This window comes from Clupea harengus, chromosome 7, assembly GCF_900700415.2.
Source record: "Clupea harengus chromosome 7, Ch_v2.0.2, whole genome shotgun sequence".
Lineage (NCBI taxonomy): Eukaryota > Metazoa > Chordata > Actinopteri > Clupeiformes > Clupeidae > Clupea > Clupea harengus.
Window position 1 is genome coordinate 12835694 of NC_045158.1, and position 25417 is coordinate 12861110.

Sequence of the window (25417 nt, forward strand, 5' to 3'; positions counted from 1 at the left end):
CCAACCTCATGCCTCCCACCTCACCCCCCAGGTTGGACTTTTGATGTCCTAGCGGCATTGGGCCGACAGTTATCTCCCTCTCCCACAACCCCCTTTCATAACGGGGGCCCCTGGAAGCCATCTTTAATGCCCGGGTGTAATCCCTAGGAGCATGTCTAGTGTATTCACCAGAAAATTAACTCTGACATGGTTGCCAAGATGATAGGTGACTTCCGCAACCTCTTCGCAAGGAATATTTATAATGGGCTATTTGTCAGCTGGGGACAGCAGTGGGGTGACCGATAGGAAACTGTGGACAGTTGAAGGGGTCAAAGAGAGTAACCCTGCCTGGCCCATGGGCCTCAGGATGGAATACTGAGGTGTCTGTTGAGCTCATTTGCATAGCGCAGCTAAGTCAATATTGGGCAACACCAAATCCTGCCAACATTGATTTTTTTAGTCAATGTTAAATTCTACGAACAGGAAATACTTGTTATAAATTCACAGGCATGTATTTGTAGATCTACTGAGAGGAGGTGGTGTGTGCTCCATAGATGCCATATCTAGAGGAGATGGGATATCCATCACTTTAGGGCCTCCCCAAAATGGACCCCCTTTTCTCCTTACCCAGACTAGCATTTTTTTCATTTTTTGTGCAGTCCCAAATGAAGCCATCTCAGTTTGGTCTCATGCTTGCTGGCCGACTGCAAGCTGTGACTGCCTTTGTTTTGTGAGCCACTGAGCTGGAAGAAGTGTGTGTGTGTGTGTGTGTGTGTGTGTGTGTGTGTGTGTGTGTGTGTGGTGTGTGTGTGTGTGTGTGTGTGTGTGTGTGTGTGTGTGTGTGTGTGTGTGTGTTTTCTCTTTCTGGGAGGTGTGTGTGTGGGGGGGAGCGCACTAGGGATTTCAGAGGGTTGGGGGTATGTGTAGAGGTTACGTCTGTGTGATTTACTACCACCGAAACACCAGCTGTCCCTCTGTGTCCGTCTCCATGTACCCCAGCCACCAACCCCCCGGTAGGCCAGGCAAAGTGCCACTGCCTGTGATTCTCTCAGAGGAAAAGAGGCACCACACTTCACAAGGTGATGGCTGCCACTAGCCCTCAATTACCCAGTTCAGTTTATCCCTCTGGTTTACTTGATTCATGTAACTCACCTAGGAGTTTAAGTAGACACATTTTTCGAACACAGATTTCTCTGCTGTCTTCTATGGTTATGTGTGTGTGCTAGAGGCCATGCAGTATGAATTAAAATTCCCAAAAGGTGTTTTGCTACCAGAATGCTATTTGTATCTTCTGCTGACAGCCATTTCTCTGTCCTGAGTTAATTGCGGAGCCATGTTTTGACCTTCCGTGAACTACAATGCTGCTGGTGAGAATTGCACTATGGGGGTTTGAGGTTTTGTGTGTGTGTGTGTGTGAGTGTGTGTGTGAGTGTGTGTGCAAGACAGGGTCAGAGTTTAGACAACTGGAATCCCCTCCCCTGATGAGAGCCCTTTGGAGGTTGGTTGCTGTTGTTTTTAGCTCACGGCTGTTGATATGTTCTCATTAATGAATGAAGTACCATTTGCAATGTGGCAGGAACCAATGTCATGCGGTCATGACTTAATGTATTTACAATCCCACATTAATACATGGAAAAATATGCTAACTCTCTGCCTATTTTTGGCTATCATGACTAAATTGAGCCATAGAATAAAGACTTGTCACTGCTACCTAGGCAAGAATATTTAGATACTGTTAGATTTACAAAGTGTGCCGTATTGCTCAAAAGTCTAGAGCCAATTTATGCACAGCATTTTGCTTCATCTATGATTTTTTGGAGTAACTCAAAAGATGCCCAGTTGTGCTGTCATGTTTGACCCGTGACTATGCAGTTAGAGATCCTCAAAACCTCACTAACCTTAGCGTTCCGGAATGTTCTAATAATTTTCCCTGCTTCACATAAATCAAGCTCTCTCTTTTATTGGTCACAGAACTGGCGTGATGGCCATTCTTTAAACGATGGCACCGTGAATGTTAACCTGCCCGTGTTGAGATGGCGGATTTCTTTGTGCTTCGTGCTGCTCTTCATATGGTGGTAATATGGAAAGGTCAGAGTGGTAAGGCTCCATTATGACCCTTGATGGGAAACGGTAGTTGTGGTTGTCCCTTGAGAGATGTCCAGAGAACAAGAGGGATGCAGAATTAGCATGCAATCGTTTCTCTGCTTCCATTAAAAAACCACAGAGACAGGAAGGCTCCCTGTTCTATGTGAGTGTTCACATTCCCTGTATACATGACAATCTTTGGGGTTGCTGATAGAAACTAATATACAATTACCTTGTGAATTTCTCTTTTAATTAATAGTTTAATTAACTGTTCTATGTGAGTGTTCACATTCCCTGTATACATGACAATCTTTGGGGTTGCTGATAGAAACTAATATACAATTACCTTGTGAATTTCTCTTTTAATTAATAGAAGGAGCCAGATCTGGACAGTTCTCTGTCTTTCTTTTACAGTGCTGCACTACCCTGATCCCGGGTATGTTTAGATCAGTGGAGGCAGAGAGTCTGTGGTCAGTGGTGCACTTCAGACCCTGAAAGCCACCCTGTAACATAAATGTCCTGCCTGCTTCTTTGTGTCCCTGGCAACTTTAAGTCCCTCCTCATCTGTCCAGATCCCGTCTTGAACCCTGTAATCTTTCGATGTCAGACAGCTTATCAGCCTTTCCAAATTGGACTTTGCTCCGGGGACCTTTGGCTGAGTGGCGCGTGGAGCGGCTATTACACTGGAGTCGGGAATAGTGGGATTAGAATCCGCTCAAAGCCAGGGAAGCAAAAAAAAAAAAGAGGGGGAAAAATCCCACCCATGACAGCCAAATGGAGTGTAAAAGCTACCAGAGTAGCCAGTGTTGTTCAGCAGCCAACATTTCTTCGAGGGTACTGTGACAGATCATGTGACATGTCATCAAACGAAGCGAGCAGGGCTCCTGTGGAATGGTTGCCACTCCGTGGCAGTTCACCCAGATTCTTGCCTCAGATGTTCGAAGTATTCCCATTCCCACTCTGTCACCAGAGCTTCAGCTGAGCTACAACTGTGTACATACCACATGGCTCAGCACGTTCAACCTCAAGATAGAATATGAAAAACAAAACCACCCCGGCATCCCAGGTCCTATCACAAATGTGACCTTCAGTTGCTAATGGCAAGCTGTCATGGTTGCTACCATGGTAATCACTGTCTAACTTACAGTTCTTAGACGCAGGAGTAACAAAAGATGGCTTCATAGCAACCATGAAGTGTCTACATGCTGCCGTGTGTTAAAACTCTACTTTTTCATTTAGTTGCCAGTTTTAGATTAGGTAGACAGAACCATCATGTTGGTGTTCAACACACTAAGCTGTGCGGTTGGGTTAAAAGAACTCCACAACTTTCCTTGAATCAAGGTGTCTGAGTGTCTTTATAAATAGGATTTCCACACATTAAGCTTAGACACAGAGTGAATCATTAGGAAGAGGTAGGGCACAGTGCACCTGACAATTTCTATTGAGACATTGTCTACTTTCTCTCTGGCCTGCACTAGGTGATGGTGTTTTTTTTTTTCTCTCTCTCTCTCTCTCATTGCCACTGCAGTGCCTTTAATTGATTCCTTAGTAAGCCGCTAACCTCGGCAGGTTGTGTAACTGTTCCTCCTGCCTGCGGTAGTGCCTGGAGGGTTTGGGCTATTAGTAACCACACTCTCCCCTCAGAGGGTTCAGGGTTGGTGCAGGCAGGGAGGGAGAGTTTGCAACGTCCCTGGTGGTTAGTTCTATTCATGTCACTGAAACCTCATCTCACAATTGGCTGTGATAACAAACAACACAAAGTGGTTTGTGTTTTTTTCCCCTGAAATTTAGTTATGACATTTTTGTATAACAAAGGTATGGGAGTTAAGGTAGGTATGACATGTAATGTAACATGTTTTTTTTTTTTGCTTGCTTGTTTTACCTTTTTCGCCTTGGACCCTCATTTCCAGAATGAATGTTGTTTTGTACAAATGTTGTTGTTGATACTAGACACACCTCTCGTTCCCCGCCAACTCTGAGCTTGGCCGGGCTAGTGAGTTCTGTTCGCTTGTTTTGTTTTGTAACGAGGGCACCCAACAATCCACGGGACACATTGGAAATATAATGAATAAATGAGTGGCCATGGTTTCGGCTGGATATCTGGTCTCACCAGGTCGATGGTGGTGCCATGGGGGCCATGTGGCATATTGACTTTCACTAGATCTCACTTCAAGCGCAATTGAGTTTGTCAGTGAAATGTGATCTGCGCCATCAGCTGTCTGCCGGAGATGGTCCTGTCATTGCCGCCGAGATGTCAGTGGCCCCAGATACCTTTCCACTAAAGCCTCTTCTCCCTGAATGCCCATTGAAAAAGCCAGTAATTAATTGTGGTAGACACAAAGGATCATGCGACAGTGAGTCCAGTTCTGGAACAACCGGTTTGGAGTTCTGTTACTGAAATGAAAAGTGTAGGTCAAACGAGGTAGCCGGGTTTAAACAGAACCAGGGCCAGAGCTCAGTGGGAACCTTATTCTCTGTTTATACTCTCTTGACATTTTGTTCTGCTTCAAAACGATCATCTCAGGCACTCATTCCCCAGAAGTAATGTCTCTAAGCAACCTCAGTCGGGGAGAAAAGCATACCATTTTAGTTTTTTTTTTCAAAATAAATAATTGCCACATTATTTGCGGTAATCTGACAGCTAGACTTTAATTTATGACTATTGTTGAAAACTCAGTGACACAATTGTTCCTACAGTTAACATTATCTTTAATCGTGCAGCACCATGACACACAATACATCCAAGTTGTACATTCTTAAGGAATGAGTCATTTTAGTCCTGAGGCCTGGAAGGGAAAACGGGACTAAATTGAAACTGGGATGGAGGGGGGGGGGGGGCTCTGTTTGTGTAGAACATTGTGTTGGGCTGATACTCAGGGTAACTTTGCAGAGTATTCAGTGACATTCTAATTGTAAGGATAAAAGAGGCACCAGCAGACCAGAGCAGTGCCCCCAAAGCTCTCACAGTGGCATGAAAGAGGTCTTTATTTTCACTGCCTGTCCTCTCTAAATAAGGACTGTAAGGCTTGAAGGCCCGTTTTCACAATAATCACACTAGGCATTGAAGGCGCTCTGGTCTCCAAGTACTTGTTGGTGCTTTGCGTGAATACTTCCGTGAATGAAGAACTTCACAAAAGTTTCTTCTTGGATTTTTTTTCTTGCATTTTTGTTCTTATTTTTGCATGGGAGTAAGTCCAAGTCCCTCCAGCCTGAGTGTAGACCATAACATTTGGAGACTGAGGGCCACGAGAGCTTTGATGTAGCTGAGGTACAGTAAATAGTCCCATACAGTGCAGCCAGGGCAGCAAACAGCTGTGCCTCTGGCTACACTCCCACAGCGGCTGCCCGGTGGGAGCGCAAGATGGACTGTTACCCCGGGAGTTTTTGCAAGGGAATGGTTCACTCTGTCCTTGCAAATCCCCCAGAATCTCTGGCGGGATTAGGGACACTAAACCCTTTTCCCTTCTCCTCTTTTCACTGCACTGCACACTGTGTCTCAGACTCTGTGGAATGCTACTTTACTATGACCTTTCACCCACACAGTCATGAATTCTGGAAGGGGGGCAGGGTAAGAATTGGGGGCTGGATTGTAACGGTGGAGAGGCTAGGGGGAGGTGGATGTGGGGGGGGGGGGGGGGGGGGGGGGGGGGGAGATTGGTTGAGGAGCTGGTTGGCAGTCATTTGTAGTCATGTGCTCAGGTGAAAGCAAATACTGTTTCATTCAAACCCAGAAATAGAGATGTCCAGAACTAAATGGGAGCTGTGAGCTTTCCCAAGCTGTGCTTGCCTCAAAAACAAAATTTCCCCCAAAGAGCAATGAATGTAAATATGTGTTGAGAAATAGCGTAGTCGTACGTGATTTATGTGTGTGGTCATTTTGATCATTCTTGTAACAGATAGGAGTTTTGTGACTTATTCATCAAGACCCATAGCTACTTACCATGGGGATGTTTTGACATACGATGTCAACGGCCTGATGAGTATTTGTATTAAAAGTCTGTCTGCTCCCCCTCTTTTCTTTGGGTGGTATGTGGACAGGCACAATGAGATGACAAATGATGGAGCGAAGCTGATCCAGGTGTAAAACCAAACTCTTAATGAACTGAAACCAACCATATCAGAGGCCCTTTTTCAGGGACTGCAGGTTTTTTAAGTGACCAACTGCTTAGCTTAAGTCTACACCTGAGTCATGTCTTCTCCTTTATGTGTGGAGAAGTAGAGCATGCTAGGTAAATGTGGTCAAAGGAAACATTTGATCTAGTCATGTGATTCCGTTTGTCTCATGTCTCTCTGAGGCTCTCACAAGGTCAGATGCTTGCCTGCCGTTTCATGAGGCTACGGAAAGATTGTAGTGAGATCAGACATCAGGATAGGCTCTGAGTCATCGTTTGAAAGTGCTGGGGCAGTGACAAAGCAGAGCTGGTATTGATCTCCCTACACGTGAAGGTGAAGAGGCCTCTGTCTTGGTCTTGTTTGCCCTTTGTCGTCATTGTTCCTGTTTGCACTGAGCAGTCCTGCCTCCTGGCGAACGTGGGAGCCCTCTTTTATGGTTTATGGCAGGTTAACAGCTTCATATTTAAGCCATGATTTAAGCGGTGATTGGTTTTGTATTGAGTGCGCTGGTGCTCCCTTTCGATCGTTCGGCGGCCTTGTGTTGGGGATGCTCAGGTGCTTCTGTACAGCTCAGCCCTTTTTTTCGGGTGAGATCGATATCGAGTGGAAAAACAGCTGCCAGGGAGAAGTGTCCCCACCACCCCCCACCCCCATACACAAAGAATCCATTGTAAAGTCACTCAAGGATTGGAGCTCAGTAATCCCTTTTTATTGGTTTAAGCTATTGTTCCCCAGTTCTTCTCATTCTTCCTGTTTTGCTTGGATGGAGCAACCATCAAAATGTTTTCTCGCTGTGATATTGAGGACATCATTATACTGGAGAAGGTTTGCGGAGTACTGTATCCCGCTGAGTTTGGATAGCATATGATTTGTTATTGATGTTAGTGGTACTCAGCCATAAAGAAATAATAGAAAGTCTTCAGTGGCTTCTGTGTCAGCCTGCAGATCCTATCCTGGAATCTCCCTTGCCATTCTTTAGGCTTCTTGTCCTTGAATGTTTCATATACTTGGATTCAGACAAACCCAGAAATAGAGATGCAGAGGCCATTTGGAATTGAAGGAGGATGATATGAATGAGAAAGACATGGTTGATTGTGTAAGAAAGATGGAAGTTGTCTTTGTTAATCTCAATTAAATGATTGTAAGGTGATATTCCTTTCAGTGTCTGTGAAGGGTAATGTACAACATTAGGTGCATAACGCCTTGAGAAGCTTATTGGAACTCTGTCATGTATTCTGTGCCAACACTGATAAGTGCCGTGTCTAGGATGAGATTACATTTTTGTAACCTTTTGTACAATACCATTAATGTGTGTTATGTTGGGATTATACCAAAAGTCTCAATTAAATACATCATAGAGGAAATATAAGTATCAGGATCCATTGTGGAGTTCTCGTTTCTCCTGACCTTGAAAAGCAAGCCAGTGTCATAACAGAGTATGTATGCCTGAGAGGTCTGTAGTGAGTCACTAATATTGACTCATCGTGCATCATGAGCCAAATATAAAGTGGAGGTACAGTAACGAGACACAAGTGGTCCTTAGTACAGGTTGTTCTGCTGGAGCTATACTGTAGATCCCATAGTCAAGACAAGTGGGTGTTCTTTAAACCAAAGGTCTGAAATGTGCTCACCGCATCCAGGCCAGATTTTTAAACCATTTTAATCTTTTGAAACAAGGTATGGGAAAACGGTTCTGTTCCCCCAAACAGTGGAATGTCAGAAGTACTGGAAGAATTTACTGTTCTCCATCACATGACCTTATCTTGTGGACTCTAAAGCTCCTCACTAAGCTACAGTGTGCTAATAACATGGGGAGAAATATGCATTAGATTAATGCCATATATAATAGTGAAAGAGCATAATTATTACAGCCTCATGATCAAGGTTAGGGAATATTGTACGTAAATTAAGAATGAGGCATGCTTTGGACCATAATGTTTACTTTCTTAAGTGTAAGTGTAAGTGAAGGTTAGTTTCAGTGAAGAGTTTAATGCTTCAGAAAATAGTAACAGTTGTAGTAACAAGCCAATGCTCCAGCGCAAGCATTCCTCGTAAATCTGAACCTAAATGATCATAATCCCTTAGGAATTCTCTTTTTTTAATGGAGTGCAAGCAGTAAATTGCTTCCTGCAATACTTTAGCAATCACATTGTGTTAATTACACAGGGTGTAGAGCTTGCGGTGATGAGCAAATTCCTCTCAAACTTTGTTGTGTTTTTTCTTATCCTGAAATTTCAAAGCCTGCAGCACTTCCACAAAACTGAAATAACACAGACTCTTTGAAACCTTTCCTTTCCTAAAATGGCACTTGGCCTTTTTTCACATTTGCCTGGAGGGCAGTGGCCCGTGGAGCAAAACAAATGCTTAGTGTAACCACTCACTGAGCCCATTCCATGCCTTTATTTTGGTGTTGTTATTATTTGTTTTTTTCTGCCTCATTTTGCACATTCTGGGTTTTTAAATGTCTGGAAAACATTTAGTGTGTTTAATGAATGAATGGAAAATTGCAAGACCTTCAAAAAAAATGTCATAGTAGACAAATGGGTATGGGTATTTGACCTGCTCATTTGTGGCAGAAGGAAATTCATCAGAACCAGCTAATTAGTGCAATTCATTTGTTTTAATGAATGCTTGACTATAACCTACACAGACAAAGTATGTCTGTATGATTATGGTAAATTTGAAATTTCTCTTGTCCATTAAATGTTATGTTTTAGCAAGGAAAGCTGATATTTCAGGAGCCTGAGGAATATTATTGCAGTCTTTTTCAGACTTCAGGTCTTTTTCAAGATAAGAAAATATGGGCTAGTTTGGGTGACGTGTAGTTACCAAACGAATGGGCTTTGTAGCTGTAGCTATGCTTGCCTTGAGGAAGACACCAAGGCTATGGTGCAAGCAGAACAGTATTTACAGCTAGTAAGACAAGCAAGAGCAATAAAGTGGCATTATGTGAGACCTGCTAATCAAGCTAACGCTATCCACATATGGTAAAAAAGAAATCCTCTCTGTTCCTCCCTGCCCTACTCACCCCAACACCTGCATCTATGGTGACCTGATTGACATCCTGGCAACCCCAAATACCCGAAATTCAGCTGTGAAAAACCTCAGAAGTGGACAGCTTTTGAGCAGCTATCAAACACAAATCCTTACCTCGGGGTGTAGCTGTTAAAATAGAGTAAGTTAACTAATCGGTTACCGCACCAAGAACAGATCTGTTTTTCATCTGAAACTGGTCAAAAGTCAAGCATTAATTTACCAGCTCCTACCCAAACAGCAAATTACATTATTCTGTGGTAGTTTGATCAGATAACAGTGGTCCTATTTCAGAAGAGTGGCCCTATGAACACCGCCCATTTACAACGATTCTACAGAGATTTACGTCACATAGATTTATTTTATTGTACGGTGTAGAGACCATCATTACAAAAGCTGTGCCTCATAACAGATGCATTATAAATCCTTATGAATGTGCCTTTTGACACTGACGACATTACATATGAAGTGTCATTGACATGTAAAGCTTGAAAACATCTCAGTCTGTACAGATGGTTAATGGGTGTGGATTGTCAGACCTAATTAATGTGTTTTCAGCAGTTCTGCTTCCTGCCTCTTCGCTGGCACCTGCCAAGGTCAGTTAGCCACACAAGCATCTCTCACAAAAGGTGAAATCAATGGATTCAGCATAAAAAGTGTGATTATGGGGAAATTGACGCAATTTTGCCAACAAAGGAAATGTAGATTTTTTTTTCCCTCCATCGTTATCCTTTTTCTTTTTTTTTTTCTTTTTTTGGTAGTCCTTACCTTTCACATGACTGAAGGCTGTATTTAATTTCATTTGGCAACAGTTGCTGTGAAAGTGCTGTGTAGGAAACGTAATTATAGTTATTTTAGGCTTTGTCTGTTGGTACACTCTCAACATTGAATTTGATACATCTGCCAGTGGTGTGTGTGTGTGTGTGTGTGTGTGTGTGTGTGTGTGTGTGTGTGTGTGTGTGTGTGTGTGTGTGTGTGTGTGTGTGTGTGTGCATGTAGGATGATATTTGGTTTGATATTTGCAAAGCTGGTTTCACAGTGGGCGACTATGTTTGGTGCACTGTCATATCAGTAAGATCCGTATTTTGCTTACTGTTTTTTTGTTGGTTTAGCGAGTCAGGGGTCTTGTTTGTAGCCTTTCATTCAGCTGTCTGTTGTCAGATTATGCATTAAATGTAACCCGCGGGGAGGAGCCCTCCGGAAAAGGCACACTGCCTGGCCCGAGACAAGCATCAGGCCAGACGCACACCTTGAGACGACATCCCACTTGGGCCCAGTGTTTTCTCCCAGAATGAATGGCGGTCTTTATTCCCTAAAGAGCTTATGGGAAGAAGAGGGAGGGGAGGAATAAGGAGAGCGGGGGGGCGGGAGGGAAAGAGGGAAAGAGAGAGTTCCGTGTGAGTGGCCAGGGGATCAGGACTAGAGCTCTTTATTTTTCTCCTTTTGCTTTCTCTCTTCGTTTTTGACCCCTCCCATCAGCACTTACCACCACCCCCAGCCTTCTCTCCTCTCCTCTCCTCTCCTCATCCTCTCCTCTAAGTGCTCCTCGTTGGGAAGCAGACACAAAGGCGTGTTAGTATTCATTTTGTTTGTTTGCTCTGGACCTGTCAGCCGGTCACACAAAGGCTGGCCAGATCAGAGAGGAACCCAGCTCTCAATGGAACCCGAGGGGGTCCCGGGGGGCTAGTTTTGCCAAGCGTGGTTCCCACAGGGGAGGGTGGTCCTCCACAGAAAAGGGAAAGGGGAGGGAAAAAAAAGAGAATAGGGGGCCGGGGGGGGGGGGGGGGGGGTGGGGTTGGGTGGATGGTGGTAAATGGGGGTGGGTGGGTGGGTGGGTGGAGGGGAGGTGGCACTACGGCAGGGACAGGGTTGCTGGGGCAGAAAAGGGTAGGGGTGATGTTGTCTCAAAGCCAAGAGAACTGTGTGAGAATCATATCAATCACTTTGGGGTTTTTGGAGGGAACTGTTATGAAAGAAGTGCTTCGAGCTTCGACTCTCCCTGTTCCTGTCGTTCTCCCTCGCTCTCTCTCTCTCTTTCTGTCTCTCTCAGTCCCGCTCCCTTTCTGCTTGGCCTCCCCTCTTTTGTGCTGGGCCTTTTCTGGACATCTGCCCAGGCCTATACACAGGCAAAAATGAAACACTCAAGCCACCGGGCCTCCTGCCAAAGAATGGGCTGCAGAAAACTATTTGAAGGGCAGTGTGTGTGTGTCTGTGTGTGTGTGTGTGTTTGTCTCTCTCTCTCTCTCTCTCTCTCTCTCACGCTCTCTCTGTGTATGTGTGTGTTTGTGTGTGTCAGTGTGAGTGCATGCATGTCTATCTCTGTCTCTCTCTCTCTCTCTCTCTCTCTCCCTCTGTCATTCTTTGTGTGTGTGTGTGTGTGTGTGTGTGTGTGTGTCAGTGTCTGTGTCTGTGTCTGTGTCTGTATGTGATTGTGAGTGTGTGATTTTGTGCTGCACATGGCGGTGGTAACATTTCTTTGGCCTGGGAAGGCAGCTGATGCTCATATGTTGTGGATTTGCTTTTTATTCCTTTTTTTCTGAATAAACTAATTTGATTTGCAGCGCGGCAGAGACAAACTACAAAACAAAACCCAATGTATAGAATTTAAAAATCATGAGCTGGCGATAAAAAAGCCAATAAAACACAACTAGACATCACTGACTCTGCTTGGGAATGCTACACCTCCCCCTACCAGGCAACAGACCCCAAATCTATTGTCGTGGCATTTAAATAACACAATTATCACTGGGTTGTGTGCCTTTCAATTTTATTGTTAGTTTTATAAACATGACCAGTGACTTGACACGGACACAGGCCTGTTATCTTGCTTGTTCATGGACTTGCACCTCTTGAGTGGGGGGATCAGGATCAGTGGCACAGGAGCCTCCAGTGTTTACCACGGGGACTTTGGGTATTGTCTCCAGGCTGGTGTGTTTAACCTGTCCCCTGGCCCCTGCCCTGATGCTGGGAGTGGGAGTAAGAGGGCTTGCAATGGGATAGGGCTGACAGTGTCTGCTCCAGCAGGTAAAAGGGAAAGTGGGGGGCGGGGGGCAGAGAGGACATTTATTTTTCTGTCCGCCACTTGTGTGGGGCTTTGTAGTGGGTGTGGGACCCACTACAACAGGACAGGCCATCATGTCCCAAAGCGGCTGACTGTGACATGGACCAGGTTCAGATTCGGGCCAAACATGTCACAAAGTCAGCCTCTATCTGAGAAGAGCGTGACTGGCACACACGAGAAAAAAAAACTGTCCCTTTTTCTGAATGAATCTAAAAACGTCTGTGAAGCTGTCCACTTGGTTTTCATTTCCCTCCCCAAGGGTTAGAAATCACTGTTGGGGGTTCTACTCTCCCCCGCTGCACGGGGCTGTGAGGTTTTTCTGCAGTGGCACAATAGCTCTTTGTTTGGGTCAGTGCCGCAGTGTGTCATACAGTTAGACGCTGCATTATGCAAGAGCACTAACACAAATTATGTAGAAGTAAAAGGTCAGGCTGTGTTAGCGCAGAAGGTCAGGGGTGGGGGGGGGTGGGGTGGAGGGGGGCGGCGTGTGACAGTCTGCCCTCCTCCAGGAGCTTTAAATATCAAATGCACCGCTACAAAGGTCACCTCTGACTTCCTCCTTGCTTGCGCAGTCCAGGGAATTCTTCTGTTGATGTGCAGTAATTAAGATGGAAAAGCAGACTGTGAGTAAGAGTCATGTGAAATATTTGCACCCCCCCCCCTCCCCCCCCATCTACCCCCCACTGTCCTCTGCCCCCCACCCCACCCCTCGTGTTTAGGAAATATGAAGACGGGCCATTCTTTCATTACTTTTACTTTTTTTTTCCCTCCCCCAGTTTTGCCCTCGGGGAGGGAGAGCTACTTGTTTTCCATTACAGCGCCTCTGATAGTTTCTTCCTCTATCCGTGACCTAACGCTCGGAAAGCTCTGATTACAGGCAGGCCAAGTAGGACTTTTTCTCCCCCACCCCACAACCATAAGAGTACTCAGTGTGCCGACAGGGCAAGTCTGGCAACTTACATGGAACGTTTTCAGATTTTTTTTTGGGTTGCTGCTAGGCTGTGGCTAATGACCCCTGCTGACTGTTGTGATTAGTGCAGGTTTGTGTTAATCACACTAATCCGCATCACAGCCGTAAAATCTTGCACCTTCAGAGGCAAAGTGTATGACCCAGTGGCAGGCCAGGGAAAGCTCTAAAGAGGTGCTAATCAAAATTTTGATACAGAAATGAATGATCCTATTAGATCATTTGCCTGGCAGTGGCAAAGGACGCTTTCAGCTCAGTGTTGCTGGGTTAAGGCCTTGGAGCCCACAACTGAGGAGAGTGTGCAGTTCTACATTTCCTGGCCAACCAATGGGCATGTTATGTTAGTTTTGTAAGCTTCGATGCCAACATCAAAAAAGTGCATGTTGTGTTTATGCTTACTTGAAAAAGAGAACTGTATTGATGCTGATTGGCTAATGGCTGATCCAGTTCAATTTGATTCTGGACTACACCCATTTCCAACACCACAAACCCAAGGAAAATTCAATGGATGGTCTCCAGACCACATTGAAGCAGTGAAATTCATGGGAAGATAACTCCAGGTTGCTTATTTGATACTGTTAAACCAAATTAATTCCTATGTCTTCTCCATTCATAGATCTTTATCTTAATTTGTTTTGACATTTGACATGTGTGTAGATTCCTCAGGAGAGACAGGGACTACAAAAAAAAAAACCTTGTGGAGGTGAGGAATGACAGTTGGAATTTCATCGTAATTGCAGCAAGATTTATCTGAAGTAAGACCCACATCTCCTGTCCACCCCCTTGGGAGAGGAGTAAAAAAATAAAAAAAGGAAAGCAATGACAAGTGTGGAGCAAACCACAGCGCTGTCCCTCTCACTAATCCCGCGCTTTGGGCCTGTGGTGAGGCTGCTTCTCTCACTCTGTGTGCCATCAGAGACGGCCGTGCCAGGCTGGCACCTCTGCGTTAGAGCTCGTGGATTTCCTCAGAGCCCGCAAATTGCCGGCGTGCAAATACACAATAATGCTGCGTGCCATTCCTCAGACAGCCAACTGGTGCACATAGCAAAGGGGTGGGGGTGGGGGGGGGGGGGAGAGTCACTCCCATAAATGTGGAGCGAATGTCCTTTTTTCTCCACTGTGAATGCATGGAAAGGGTGGCACAGGGAAGCTGGTGTGTATGTGTGTGTACGTGCTTCCGTGTGTGTTATTTTCTTCATTCGGGGTGGGGTGGGGTGGGGTGGGTTTATGGGGGGAGGGGGGCGCAGACACAGATGTTTTATTATCACGTGCTCCTGCAGCCTCCATGAAACAAATGGGGTGCTCCATTTTGTTTGTGCCAGATGTATTGTTGGAGGAGTTGAGGCCTTACATTTCCTCAGCTTGACGTTGGCTGAAACGTTTTTAATAGGATGTGAGTTTCTTTCCTGCACACCAACCACCCCACCCCACTCTCCTTCCACCCTCAAGCCCACCCCACCATTTTGTTTTTTAATAGCCAACTTCCAAATGTTCCACGCATTTAAGGAAAAGTCCTCGCGCGCACATTGTGACGAGAGCCGACTGTTACAAAGAAGGGAGGCAGCCACCCGGCAAACATTTACGCGCTGTGATTTAATGAAGAAGGTGTACAGGAAAAGGGGGTTGGTCACCACGTCTTCCTTTATTATCTCGGCTTCAAAGCCTTCTGGTGACTTTGTGGTTTGACGAGCGACACGTCAGTGCTGGCACTCGTAACTAGCTTCCAGTGTACAGTCTGTTAATCATTTAGTTCAAAAGGATGGATGAGTTTGGAGGGTCTAGTGGGACCGAACATAATTAATCAGTGCGAACGGCAACGAATGCACAGCGTGAATGGAATTTCAAAGCAAATTGCCGTAATTATGGAGGCTAATACTATTAAAACCTGAATTAAGTGTTTAGACAGGGGTCCTGTCAGTAAATAATGAAGCTTTATTTGTGGTTGACCCTCCTTGAATCAATCAGACTGATGATTAAGGAGAGATAGATAGCTGCCTTAGAGGGCATCTTTATTGTTTTCATGTTCGCAATGATTAGATTTAATAATACAGCATAGAAGCCAGCCATTGAATTAATCAATAGATGTGTGTTACCTAGTTGCTTTGATTTTTAGCCACTAATCTGGATTATTACACGTAGCACGTTTTGCAGGCTATAATTTGTAAATAATACATTGGAAGTTGTGATATCTTTCCTGGGGTTGCTTTGGCTTGCAGTGCTTATTCAGTGCTTTCGAAGTATAATACCAGAATTGTTGAGAGGTCTTCAGACTTTTGTAAGCCCCCCAAAACAATACTATAATTGTTTACATATGTCATAGCTATCGCCCCAGCTTTACAAGGAAACCATAAATGGATCTGCTTAATCGATCGCATTGCTCGACCCATATGGAAAGAGTAAAAGACAGGGTATTCTTGAAGTTTATAAAACACAAATGGCCACTGTAATAGGATTCTGGGAGCTTAAAAAATGTGCATCCATTATTTCATGCACGCACAGAGCTTGAGTTTTGGTTCGACTTGTACAGCAATCCTCTTTACCCACAAAGCTCATCCCAAACCCTCAAAGCATGCATGTGTAGCTGATGGTACCTCTGCCATTCTAAGCCTGCTTGTGTAAGACATGACAAAGTGGGTATAGAAAAACGGTATGATGGGGCAGGGATTGAACGCCGCGTCATTATCTTGATGACAGGGAAGAGGCAATAACTCAGTTACTGCTATCTAGGGATTGAGAGGGATTAAGAAAACAACAAGAACAAGGGGATCAAAGCTCTTAACGGAAACACAAGCACGGGTCTTATTACACAACAGTTCTCTGAATGGAGTCTCTGTATTGGAATAGCTGAGGGAAGCTATTTTCCCCCCAATATATCTGTTTTGAGATATTGCCTTAATACTGTGTAGCTTCATTTACAGCAAATTTAATTTCAGGAACCTTTCCTCATATACAGTCACTCGGTCCTCATGATGTGTTTTTGTCTGTCCTGACATGAATGAAGAGATTCTACATGTAATTGGAGACAGTGTATCCATTTCATGTAGATGATACCCTATCCTTCCCTGCGTCGTCTTTGCCTGAGTGTCACGTTACTCCGGCCAACAGGACACTGGGAGTTGTCTAACAAAGCAGGCGGGGTGTCCTCAAAAAAACCCATCTCAGACTGTTATCAGAGACTGGTGAAAAAAACGCTGTCGTTTGACCAATTAGTGCAGGGGGTTATGAAGCATGCTTATCAGTGGACGGGAACCCTCTTGAAGGGGAGCAGATGCCCAAGAGCAGGGAAATGTGCGAAACCAGACAAGGCTAATGGATTTTTGTCTGATCCATTACAAATGAAACAATGCCCATTTTCACAAAAAGGGCCTTTTTTGGGAGAGGGGGGCCATGATTCAGGGTACAGTCATCTACTTTGCTTTTAGTAGTAATTCTCTCTCCAGTCCTTACCAAGTGGGATATGGTTATGATTAATGCTTTCATTAGACGGACCCTCTCATGCCTAAACCATGGACTGTTGCGAGAGAGTGTGTGGCCTGCCATAAATAAAAAAATATGGGCTCTAACATGTCATGCCAAGGACACATTCTATCTAATGCAAAACACTTGTTCTGCGTCACCAAACGGTATAAGAAATCAGAGGACATGTATGACAGTGCTTTTGCGAGACATCAAATACCATAAAACCTGAGTTAACCACAAAACATCGCTCTGCAGTCAATGTCCCCTTGAAACGATCCCTGGAGGATTGAAGGGCCACTTTGTGATCTGGCAGAGATCAGGTACAGGCGAGGGGATGTTTGGCTCAGCATGTCTGAAGACAAGCAGCTCCAAGTGCCTCCTTGCTCACCACATAAAATGGAGTCCATCAAAACATAGTATGGCTTTGAGAACTGTGAGAACAATAAAACCGAACATAACCCATCCACTCCTCCCCCTACCCCATCGGAGAAAAAAAAAAGAATTGGAAACAGAGAGACTCTGCTGCATGCCAAACCAGGCTTATTATCATTTGAGTGACTCTGCCTGTGGTTCCACTGCCCATTTATCTGCAAATGCTGAGGCCAACGCTACGCCCGCTGAATCTGGGATTCAAGAAGATTTTAACCCATCAGGATTTGGGTCCGTTGAGCCAACTGCCCAGTAGCTCCTGCCAGAAAAGCAGACTCTGTTCTCAGCAGATAAGCAGCACTCATTAAGGGCAGACATCACTCATTTATGACTGCAAAGATTTTTTTATTAGGGTGCTTAGTGACTGCACCACAGCAACATAATATTTAGTGTTTGAGAAGACCTCACCCGTTACATTCACAGTAGCAGTATGAGCCAAATGTGTACTATTTATGTCTCCGAAATGGGGGGAGGGGGGTGTGATGCTGTTCGCAACTGTAGCCTTTCTCCCTGCCATTGCAGTTGCTGCAGTGTCAGATTTAAAAGTAAGCTAATGTTTGCATGTTTACTTCTGGGGATATTTGTATTTTTGACTGAGGATTGTATTTTTCTGACAGTCTATGAGAAATTTCAAAGCAGTACTGTTTTCTTGTTCACAGCACTGTAATTCATCTATCAGACTAATCCATTTTGTTGCGTGTTTATATAATGGCACTGACATACTCAGTGCAGAGGTTATGCAATCGCTGGTTTATTGTTTTGGAGACAGTAGGGAATATAATGCCATTTAGCCAAATTAAAGAGTGACTAGGAGACTTGGCACACTGTGTTTGAGATTGTATCCTCTGAGCTCAGGAAGACTGCAAATTCCACAAGGGATTACTGGATTAAGAACCCAAAAGGTGATGCACTTTCTCACAGAAGGGGTAAAATACAAAGACCATGCCTGACAGAATGAATATCTCCCTCGATGCATCTCTCGACTGTTTCTTTTCAATTAAAAGCCACTGATGGAATGATATCAGAGAGGATTAGGTTGTTGGATGACTCCTGCAGACCCCATCCATCCCCCATCCTGCTATCCCCTCTCATAACCAGTCACACAATCTCTCTGTCCATCCCTCTCCCTCTAACTGTATATTTCTGTTCAAATGTTCAAATTCAAAAACCTTAATTGAAGATTTAAATATTCATATTGCCCAAGCAGAAAAAACACAGGACAAAACGTGCAAGTCAATATTATTATTTTGCCCCTGCTCGCTCTCCTTTCAGCATGTGGGGATGTATACATATATATTTTTTCTTAATAACCAAGCATAAGCTGTGCACCGCAGATAAAGCATTCTGCTGCTGCTAGCTTTATTGAGAGGCTTAATGAATTTTCCCTCACTGATTACCGATGACGAGAAGGGCAGAGGGAGTGCAAGCAGGCTCATAGTCTCTGAATATATGTTTTTTTTATGTGAGGAAAATCAGTGAGGAATATTGATTTGTTATGATGCATTGCTGTTTGGTTGACTTTGAGATCATACATCTTAATAGGATGGTGGCACCACTGCTTGCAGTTTCTTATGCATGTGGAAGAAGGATTTCATTTTGAACCTGAGTACTGAAGAATGTTCACAGGAAGCTTAGCAATAATGTTAGGGCATGCCTGCCCTTTTAGAAAACATGATGAGTTCACAAAACACATCCTCGTGTTGTTTATTATTGTATTGTATTGTATGTATGTTTGGATTAATGGATGTATACATTAAGTCCTAAACCTCGTTTTCTTTCTCCTTTTTGCAGACATATGAAAGGCTTTTCAAACACGCCGATCAAAGTAACAAAGAGATGCTTGATGTCCATCGAGAGCCCATGAAACCAAAGCATGAGCGGAAAAACAGTGACATGCACCAAGTGGACCGGACAAAACCACCAGCACCAGAGGCATTATCTCATGGAAACTTAACAGATTCAGAGTCAAAAACAGAATTCCCGGGCAATAGCAAGAGCCCACAGTCCGGATCTACCATCACTCTCTCGAGCAAGCTGCTAGCAAAAAAAGTTGTGGAAGGTCCACCTCTGTCCTACTGCGGCACTGGAATGTCTTTCCAGTTTGGAGACCCACAGATATCATCAACAGAAAATGTATCGATGGCCACGCCCACAGACTCTAATAATATTTTGATGCATTCCTCTTTGAGCAAAGAAAGGGGTGTACCAGGTGTCACAGAGCAGGTGTTTGGAAATATCAAGAGGAAGTACGGCAGGAGGGACTCAATGAGGACCCTGGGTGGTAGTAACAATTCAGATATGCTGTGGTCCAAGAAGGTCGAGAAGGGCATAGAATTTCCTGGTCCAGACAATGTTAAAGAGAGGCACTTGTGTGGACTGGAGAAAGCTGAGACACAGAGTGTAGAGGCTGATAGCTGTAGTAAGAAAATGGAGGATGAGGCCAAGACATTGCATAGCTCTGTCCCTAAGCTGATAGACGAATCAAAAGGCAGGAAGCGGAAGAATCGCAGAGTCAAAGAGGATGAGATCTCCTTGGATGATGCACCAATGACGCAGGTTCCTGATAGGAACAGTAAACCTGATCAAGGTAGCCAGGAATCAAAGGAATTGTTTAAAGAAAAACAAACAGAGAGGAGTCCTGTTAGAACAGGGGCAGATATGGTAGCAAATGTTTGTAATGTGGACAATAGTCCAAGCAGGCAGAGAAAAAACCCAGTTGGCAGACCAAGAGCAATGCTTGATTCAAACAAACAAACTGACAGACGGCAGTCCAAAGCTAAGGACAGGTGGTCATATTTAAATAGCCCAAGCCCTCAGAAAGAAAGTTGCCATATTTTATCAATTGAAGATCCCCCTTCAGCCTACCCCATAACACCAGCAAGCCCCCTATACACCAACACGGACAGTTTGACTGTCATAACCCCCGTGAAGAAGAAGCGTGGGCGACCCAAGAAACAACCGCTGCTTACTGTTGAGACCATTCATGAAGGAACTGCTACAAGTCCAGTCAGTCCAATTAACCAAGACTCACTAGGAGCAAAGAAAAGAAAGAGGGCCCATGATTTGTCAGATATAGTGAAACTGGCCTTAAACAACCCCTCTCCTCCCCATCAATTGAAACTCAATAAAACCAGTCACCTTGGTGTCTTTAAAAAGAAGTCAGTCAAAAAAATGAAATTAGTTAAGATGCAAAGCATATTAAACGAACTCTTGTCAGGCTCTAGCACTAGCAATCTTGCCCTGAAGTCTAATTCTCCTGCTTCAAGTGCCGTGTCAACTATGGCATCGACAATCGAGGCCCGTCTTGGCAAACAAATCAATGTGAGTAAGCGAGGGACTATTTATATTGGCAAAAAAAGGGGAAGAAAGCCCAGAGTTGATCTACAGGCTCAGCAAGATGAGCACAAAGATAAGCACTCTATGCCTGTTCCTAGCCAGTTTGAGAACCTTGTAGTGCCTTCTAATCCATCGACAGCAACCGGGATGCCTTCTCCAAGGGTCATGCTGCCACTATCTCCAGGAGCAGGTGGGATGCCTTCTCCAAGGGTCATGCTGCCACTATCTCCAGGAGCAGGTGGAATGTTGTACTCTGCCACCAATGAATCCAACCAGCAAGACCTGAAGACCATGCCAAATCTACAGCCTATCAGTGCTTTGCCTACGAAAGCCCCCAGGGGATTGCTTAGCAGTAACTGGAAGCTTTCTCCCCCTAGACTTATGGCGAACTCGCCATCACACCTTTCAGAGGTGGCATCAATCAAAGAAGTCACCTTGTCCCCCATCAGCGAGTCCCACAGTGAAGAGACAATCCCAAGCGACAGTGGCATTGGCACTGACAACAACAGCACATCGGATCAAGCTGAGAAAGGACCAGCATCTCGCAGGAGGTACTCTTTTGACTTTTGTAGCTTCGAAGCTGCAGAAGGAGCTGCACTTGATGCTTCTGGCAAAGCGACGAGAGGGCACTACCCGAAACGTATATCAGCGGCGGCTGTAGAGAAATTTCTCGCTCAGGAAAGCATGAAGAAACAGAAGCACCGACGAAAGCGCAAGGGTCTCCAGAGAGGGGATGACTTGCAGTTCCTGGCCAACCTTGAGGAACTGATCAGCAAGTTCCAGGTCTTCAGAATCTCTCATCGCAGCTACAATTTTTATCGAGAAAATTCTTATCCCAGCATCTTTCGAGTCAATTTTGACCACTATTATCCTATGCCATACCTTCCTTATGATCCTGTGCACTATCTTCGCAGAAATTCAGAGAAATCAAAGAAGCGGCGTGGCAGACCAGCCAAATCCAATGAGCCAACGATGCGGATGCCTTTCATTCAAGGGTTTGGCTACCCAATGCCTGGTGGCAATTACTATGCACCGTACGCAATGCCTTACACATCCATGCCTCTTGCTACTAGTATGATGAATATGGGCTGTTATGGCCAATACCCCCCTCCATTTTATTTACCTCATGGACTGGGGGCAGCAGCGTCCCCCTTCATGAGGCCACAGATCCCTCCCCCCAAGTTCCATTCTGGTACTTACCCCAAACTTTCGACTGTAACCAGGCATAGAGCAAAAAGCATGCCCCACACCATGTCCTCAAATGGAATGGGTGACACACAGCCTGCATATGTGGCTCTCAAAGGAAGTAACAGCAGCTTGGCGAGTGTCTGTCTCCACAAACGCAAACACAAGCACAAGCACAAACACAAGGATGACCAGTACTCTGTCTCCGAGACGGACGACCTGGGTGGACTTTTCAGTGGAACCAACAATCCCGCCTTTCGTAACCTTTTAAACGAGAGAATGGAGAAGGACTCGTCTTTGGCAAAGCTGAAGGAGAAGCAGAGGAACCAGCAAAGCACAGACGCCCTGATGAGAAAACCCAGGAACTTTTTTGAGGTGGACCCACTCTCGACACTATCCTTATCCGACATACAGCACTGCAAGCGTGTCAGAGGGGAAACAGCTGACAGCTTCCGTAACATGTGTGCACGCCAGCCACTCAAGTGCTCTCAGGCCAGTCAGGATGGGTCACTGGATCTGTTCGCACAGCAGCGCGCCTGTGACGAGGCGACGGGCTTGCGGAGCCAGAGGCACAGCCTACTTGGCTACAGGACCTACAGAGAGGGAAGCTCAGTGTCATTCCAGAATCCAAGACAGGAGGGGACCAAACAGCTGTTCCATGGGTCGAATCCTGCATTAGCAGGTAAGATGCCGTTTTAGTCAGTGAACATCCATAAATGTTTTGTCGCTGCATATGTGCCGTGTAGTGATCGTGGCGCTCCAATGGACAAATTAGTGGGTGTTCACACATGTTAACATAAAGATTTATGGTGATCCCCTTAACATGTCATCTACAGCACAAACCCATGTTTTGTAGTCATACATATAGCAGTAGTTTCAAACATGCACAGACTTTCTACAAGCTGCACAGACCTCTAGTAGTTTCAGAGGCGTTCTTTCACCCTTAGTGGATTGGGAATATTTAATACTATTGCTGACTTCCATTACATGTTGCCATAGTACCTTTCCCTGTTGTGTTATCGTTTTACATAGGAATATCATTTCTGTGCATGAAAGGCAAATAGACTTTTAGCAAGTGTATTTTTTTTTTTTTTTATCTCATACAAATCCCAGACGCATGGTAAAGGATTGTTGTGTAAATGTATAATGATGGGAATACCATTTGAAACAAATCTCACTTTACAGCTTTGAGCGCTGCAAATGTTTAATCAAATAGCAGCTGTTCCTGTTGATGTGAAGCCCTGAGTCCTTTTTCAAAATAGCTTGAACAAATGCACTTTTTTGTACCTCCTGTATTTTCAGTCAGTACATCTGGCAGAGGAAAATGTAATGCATGGATGGAGACAACTATAATTCACCAACTTCTTTTTCCTCCCATTTCTCTTTCTCCTGCCAGTGGTTTTCTTAGAGATATATTATTCACACGTTTTGATTTATTTTCTACAGACATGCAATAAAAAAACTGCTTGTGTTAAGAGAGCTGGACAGCAGCCAGGCTCTTAATGAATCCAGTCGACTCCTCTGGAGGGGAATTGGAAGCCCTGGGCTCAGTTAGATTACATTTCCACTCCCCAGGGAGAGGAGGAGGATGACTCACGTTTTGCCTAACCCCTTGCTACTATCCCCTCCATGACTGACTGTTGGGCTTCAAAGGCTAGCATTGGCTACAATTTAAATTTCACTTTTACTTCTGAATTAATTTAGTTCTTTAGTGTCGTTTTTTATTTTAGTGTTTATTTTTATTTTTTTACAGTGTTACTGTAAGGACACTGATGAATAATGAAAGACAACACCATTTTACACTGTATTTAGAAACAGCTAAAGGTAAAATGACAGATTATGTGGATTATTTTCAGGAGCAGGATTATCAAGTATCAATGTAGCATTACTCACTAGTAATTATTATGTATTACACAGCGCTTAATTGTGTTGATGTAGTATAATAAGGGCTTTAATATAAAGTAAGTGTCAACCAGATTTGTAATGGATTTGGCTATATTAAAAAGCATGTGATTTATGTAGTGACTAACATTTCCTTGCTTTATAAACGAGGATGATCCACGACTCCATGACTGTCAGGTGCTCTTGGCAGAACCCCTGGGCTGTCGAAACACAGTCGCTGAGTTTTCTCATACGAATCTGAGTAATCAAGACTCTAGATGTAGCATCATAAAAATAATGAGCTTGTTATTTCAAAACCCTCTCCTGTGGGTTGTGGGTCAACTGTGTTATATCACTCAGAGCCAATTTAATCTGCTCTGCAGTGTGTGTGTGTATAAAGCCCACTGTATTGACGTATGAGATGGTGGTATATCCAGTATAATTACCTTGCCCAGTTCCACTCTGTTCCCTTTTAACAAAGCAGTGGTTTTCTATTGGTCCTCTCTGTCCTTTGACATGTGCCACTGTCATCCGACTTTTAGGGCTATTTTGCACATAGCTGGCATGCTGCAAGAAACACTTTGTTTCACACCTTAGAAGCCATCTGGTTGCATGAGTGGCTGCGATCATTTTGCAAGGAAAGCCAGCGCAGCTATTCAAAAATCTACGACACCGCCTCTGAATTTTTGGAGAATATTTCTTTACCTCTGAACTGTGGAATTTAGTTGCCATGACAACAGGAAGTAGGCCTCCTCACGTTAAGGGGGTGGACCTCTGGACAGCGCGGAGGCAAGTCCATAAATTGGTGCCCCCCTAATGAAAACATCATGTGCGGGATGCAGGTAGAGATTACAGGGGATAAATGAGTTGTGACCATCCCTTTGAAAATGAATGTCTCTTTCGAATGATTTGTTGGCACTTGGGAAGTCTCTCTGCGTTAGCCCGTGATTAATGGGCAGGAGAAAGAAAGCTTATTTGAACAGGCGGACATATCGCCTGATTAAAACCAAATGAGGTCACGTATTGCCTATAGTGCATATCCAGTCGGCGGAAATGTCATTGCAGGGGGCACGAAATAGCTGAGTAGTGAGTTCAAGTGATTTTTGGAACTCCATTACAGCACATTTTCTCTCTTCAGTGTCTGAAGCACTCATTTCTTTTGTATAAAACTAATGGTTCTTGTTTATGATCGATTACTTTCACAGTTGTGCTTTCAGCTCTTTAGCGCGGCACCTCATCACATATTTTACCATACCTGTCACCTCGTCATTAGAAGGATCACTGAATATAGACCTCTTGTTATGCTCTTCTTTACAGCCTTCTGCATTGACCTCTGATGTAACCATTTGTTGAGGTTTGATATTTATGACAGTCTGTGGTAACTGAAGTCATAAGATGTGTTTTCCTGAATCTTTTAGTGTAACATGCCCCCTCAATTAGGCCCTTTATATTGACCAGAAGGTTCTTATTGTAATTTTTTCCTGAACATTGTCCACAATAGGGAAAAAGAATCTGGCAAAAAAATCAGATAGGGAAATTGATGTTTGAGTATCTACATTTTGTTAAACCCTCCTATAGTCTGTTGTTTGTCTGCAGCCTATTTTTTTGTCTTCCCACTGTGGCCAATGAAATCCTCAACAATTCTGTTTTCTGTTTGTTTTCCGGGAAACCTTACCAGATGGAACACCAATCAGAGAGAAAGAATTCTCTGGAGATAGGCGAGGTGCAGGATAGATCGCAAAAGTGGAACACACATTTTGGGCAGCTTTAGGCTGTCTGAACCCATTTCAAACGAGACTGCCAGAAACCCAACATTTCCTCTGGTCTGGGCTGCCTTCCAAGGCACAGATGCGAAGTCGAGGAGCAGTAAATTAATCACCGATGTATCT

The 25417-nt window shown here is 44.4% G+C and overlaps 1 protein-coding gene across 1 annotated transcript in view; it reads left to right on the forward strand.

The window, feature by feature from the left end:
• The first annotated feature begins 16664 nt into the window (after nt 1-16664).
• The window catches only part of setbp1 (SET binding protein 1), a 12462-nt gene continuing 3709 nt past the window's right edge, over nt 16665-25417 (forward strand). The window contains exons 1-2 of the mRNA XM_031571208.2: nt 16665-22329; nt 23401-23407. Coding sequence (XP_031427068.1) covers nt 18963-22329; nt 23401-23407 — 3374 coding nt within the window. The 5' untranslated portion in view covers nt 16665-18962. The remainder of the gene's footprint in view (nt 22330-23400; nt 23408-25417) is intronic.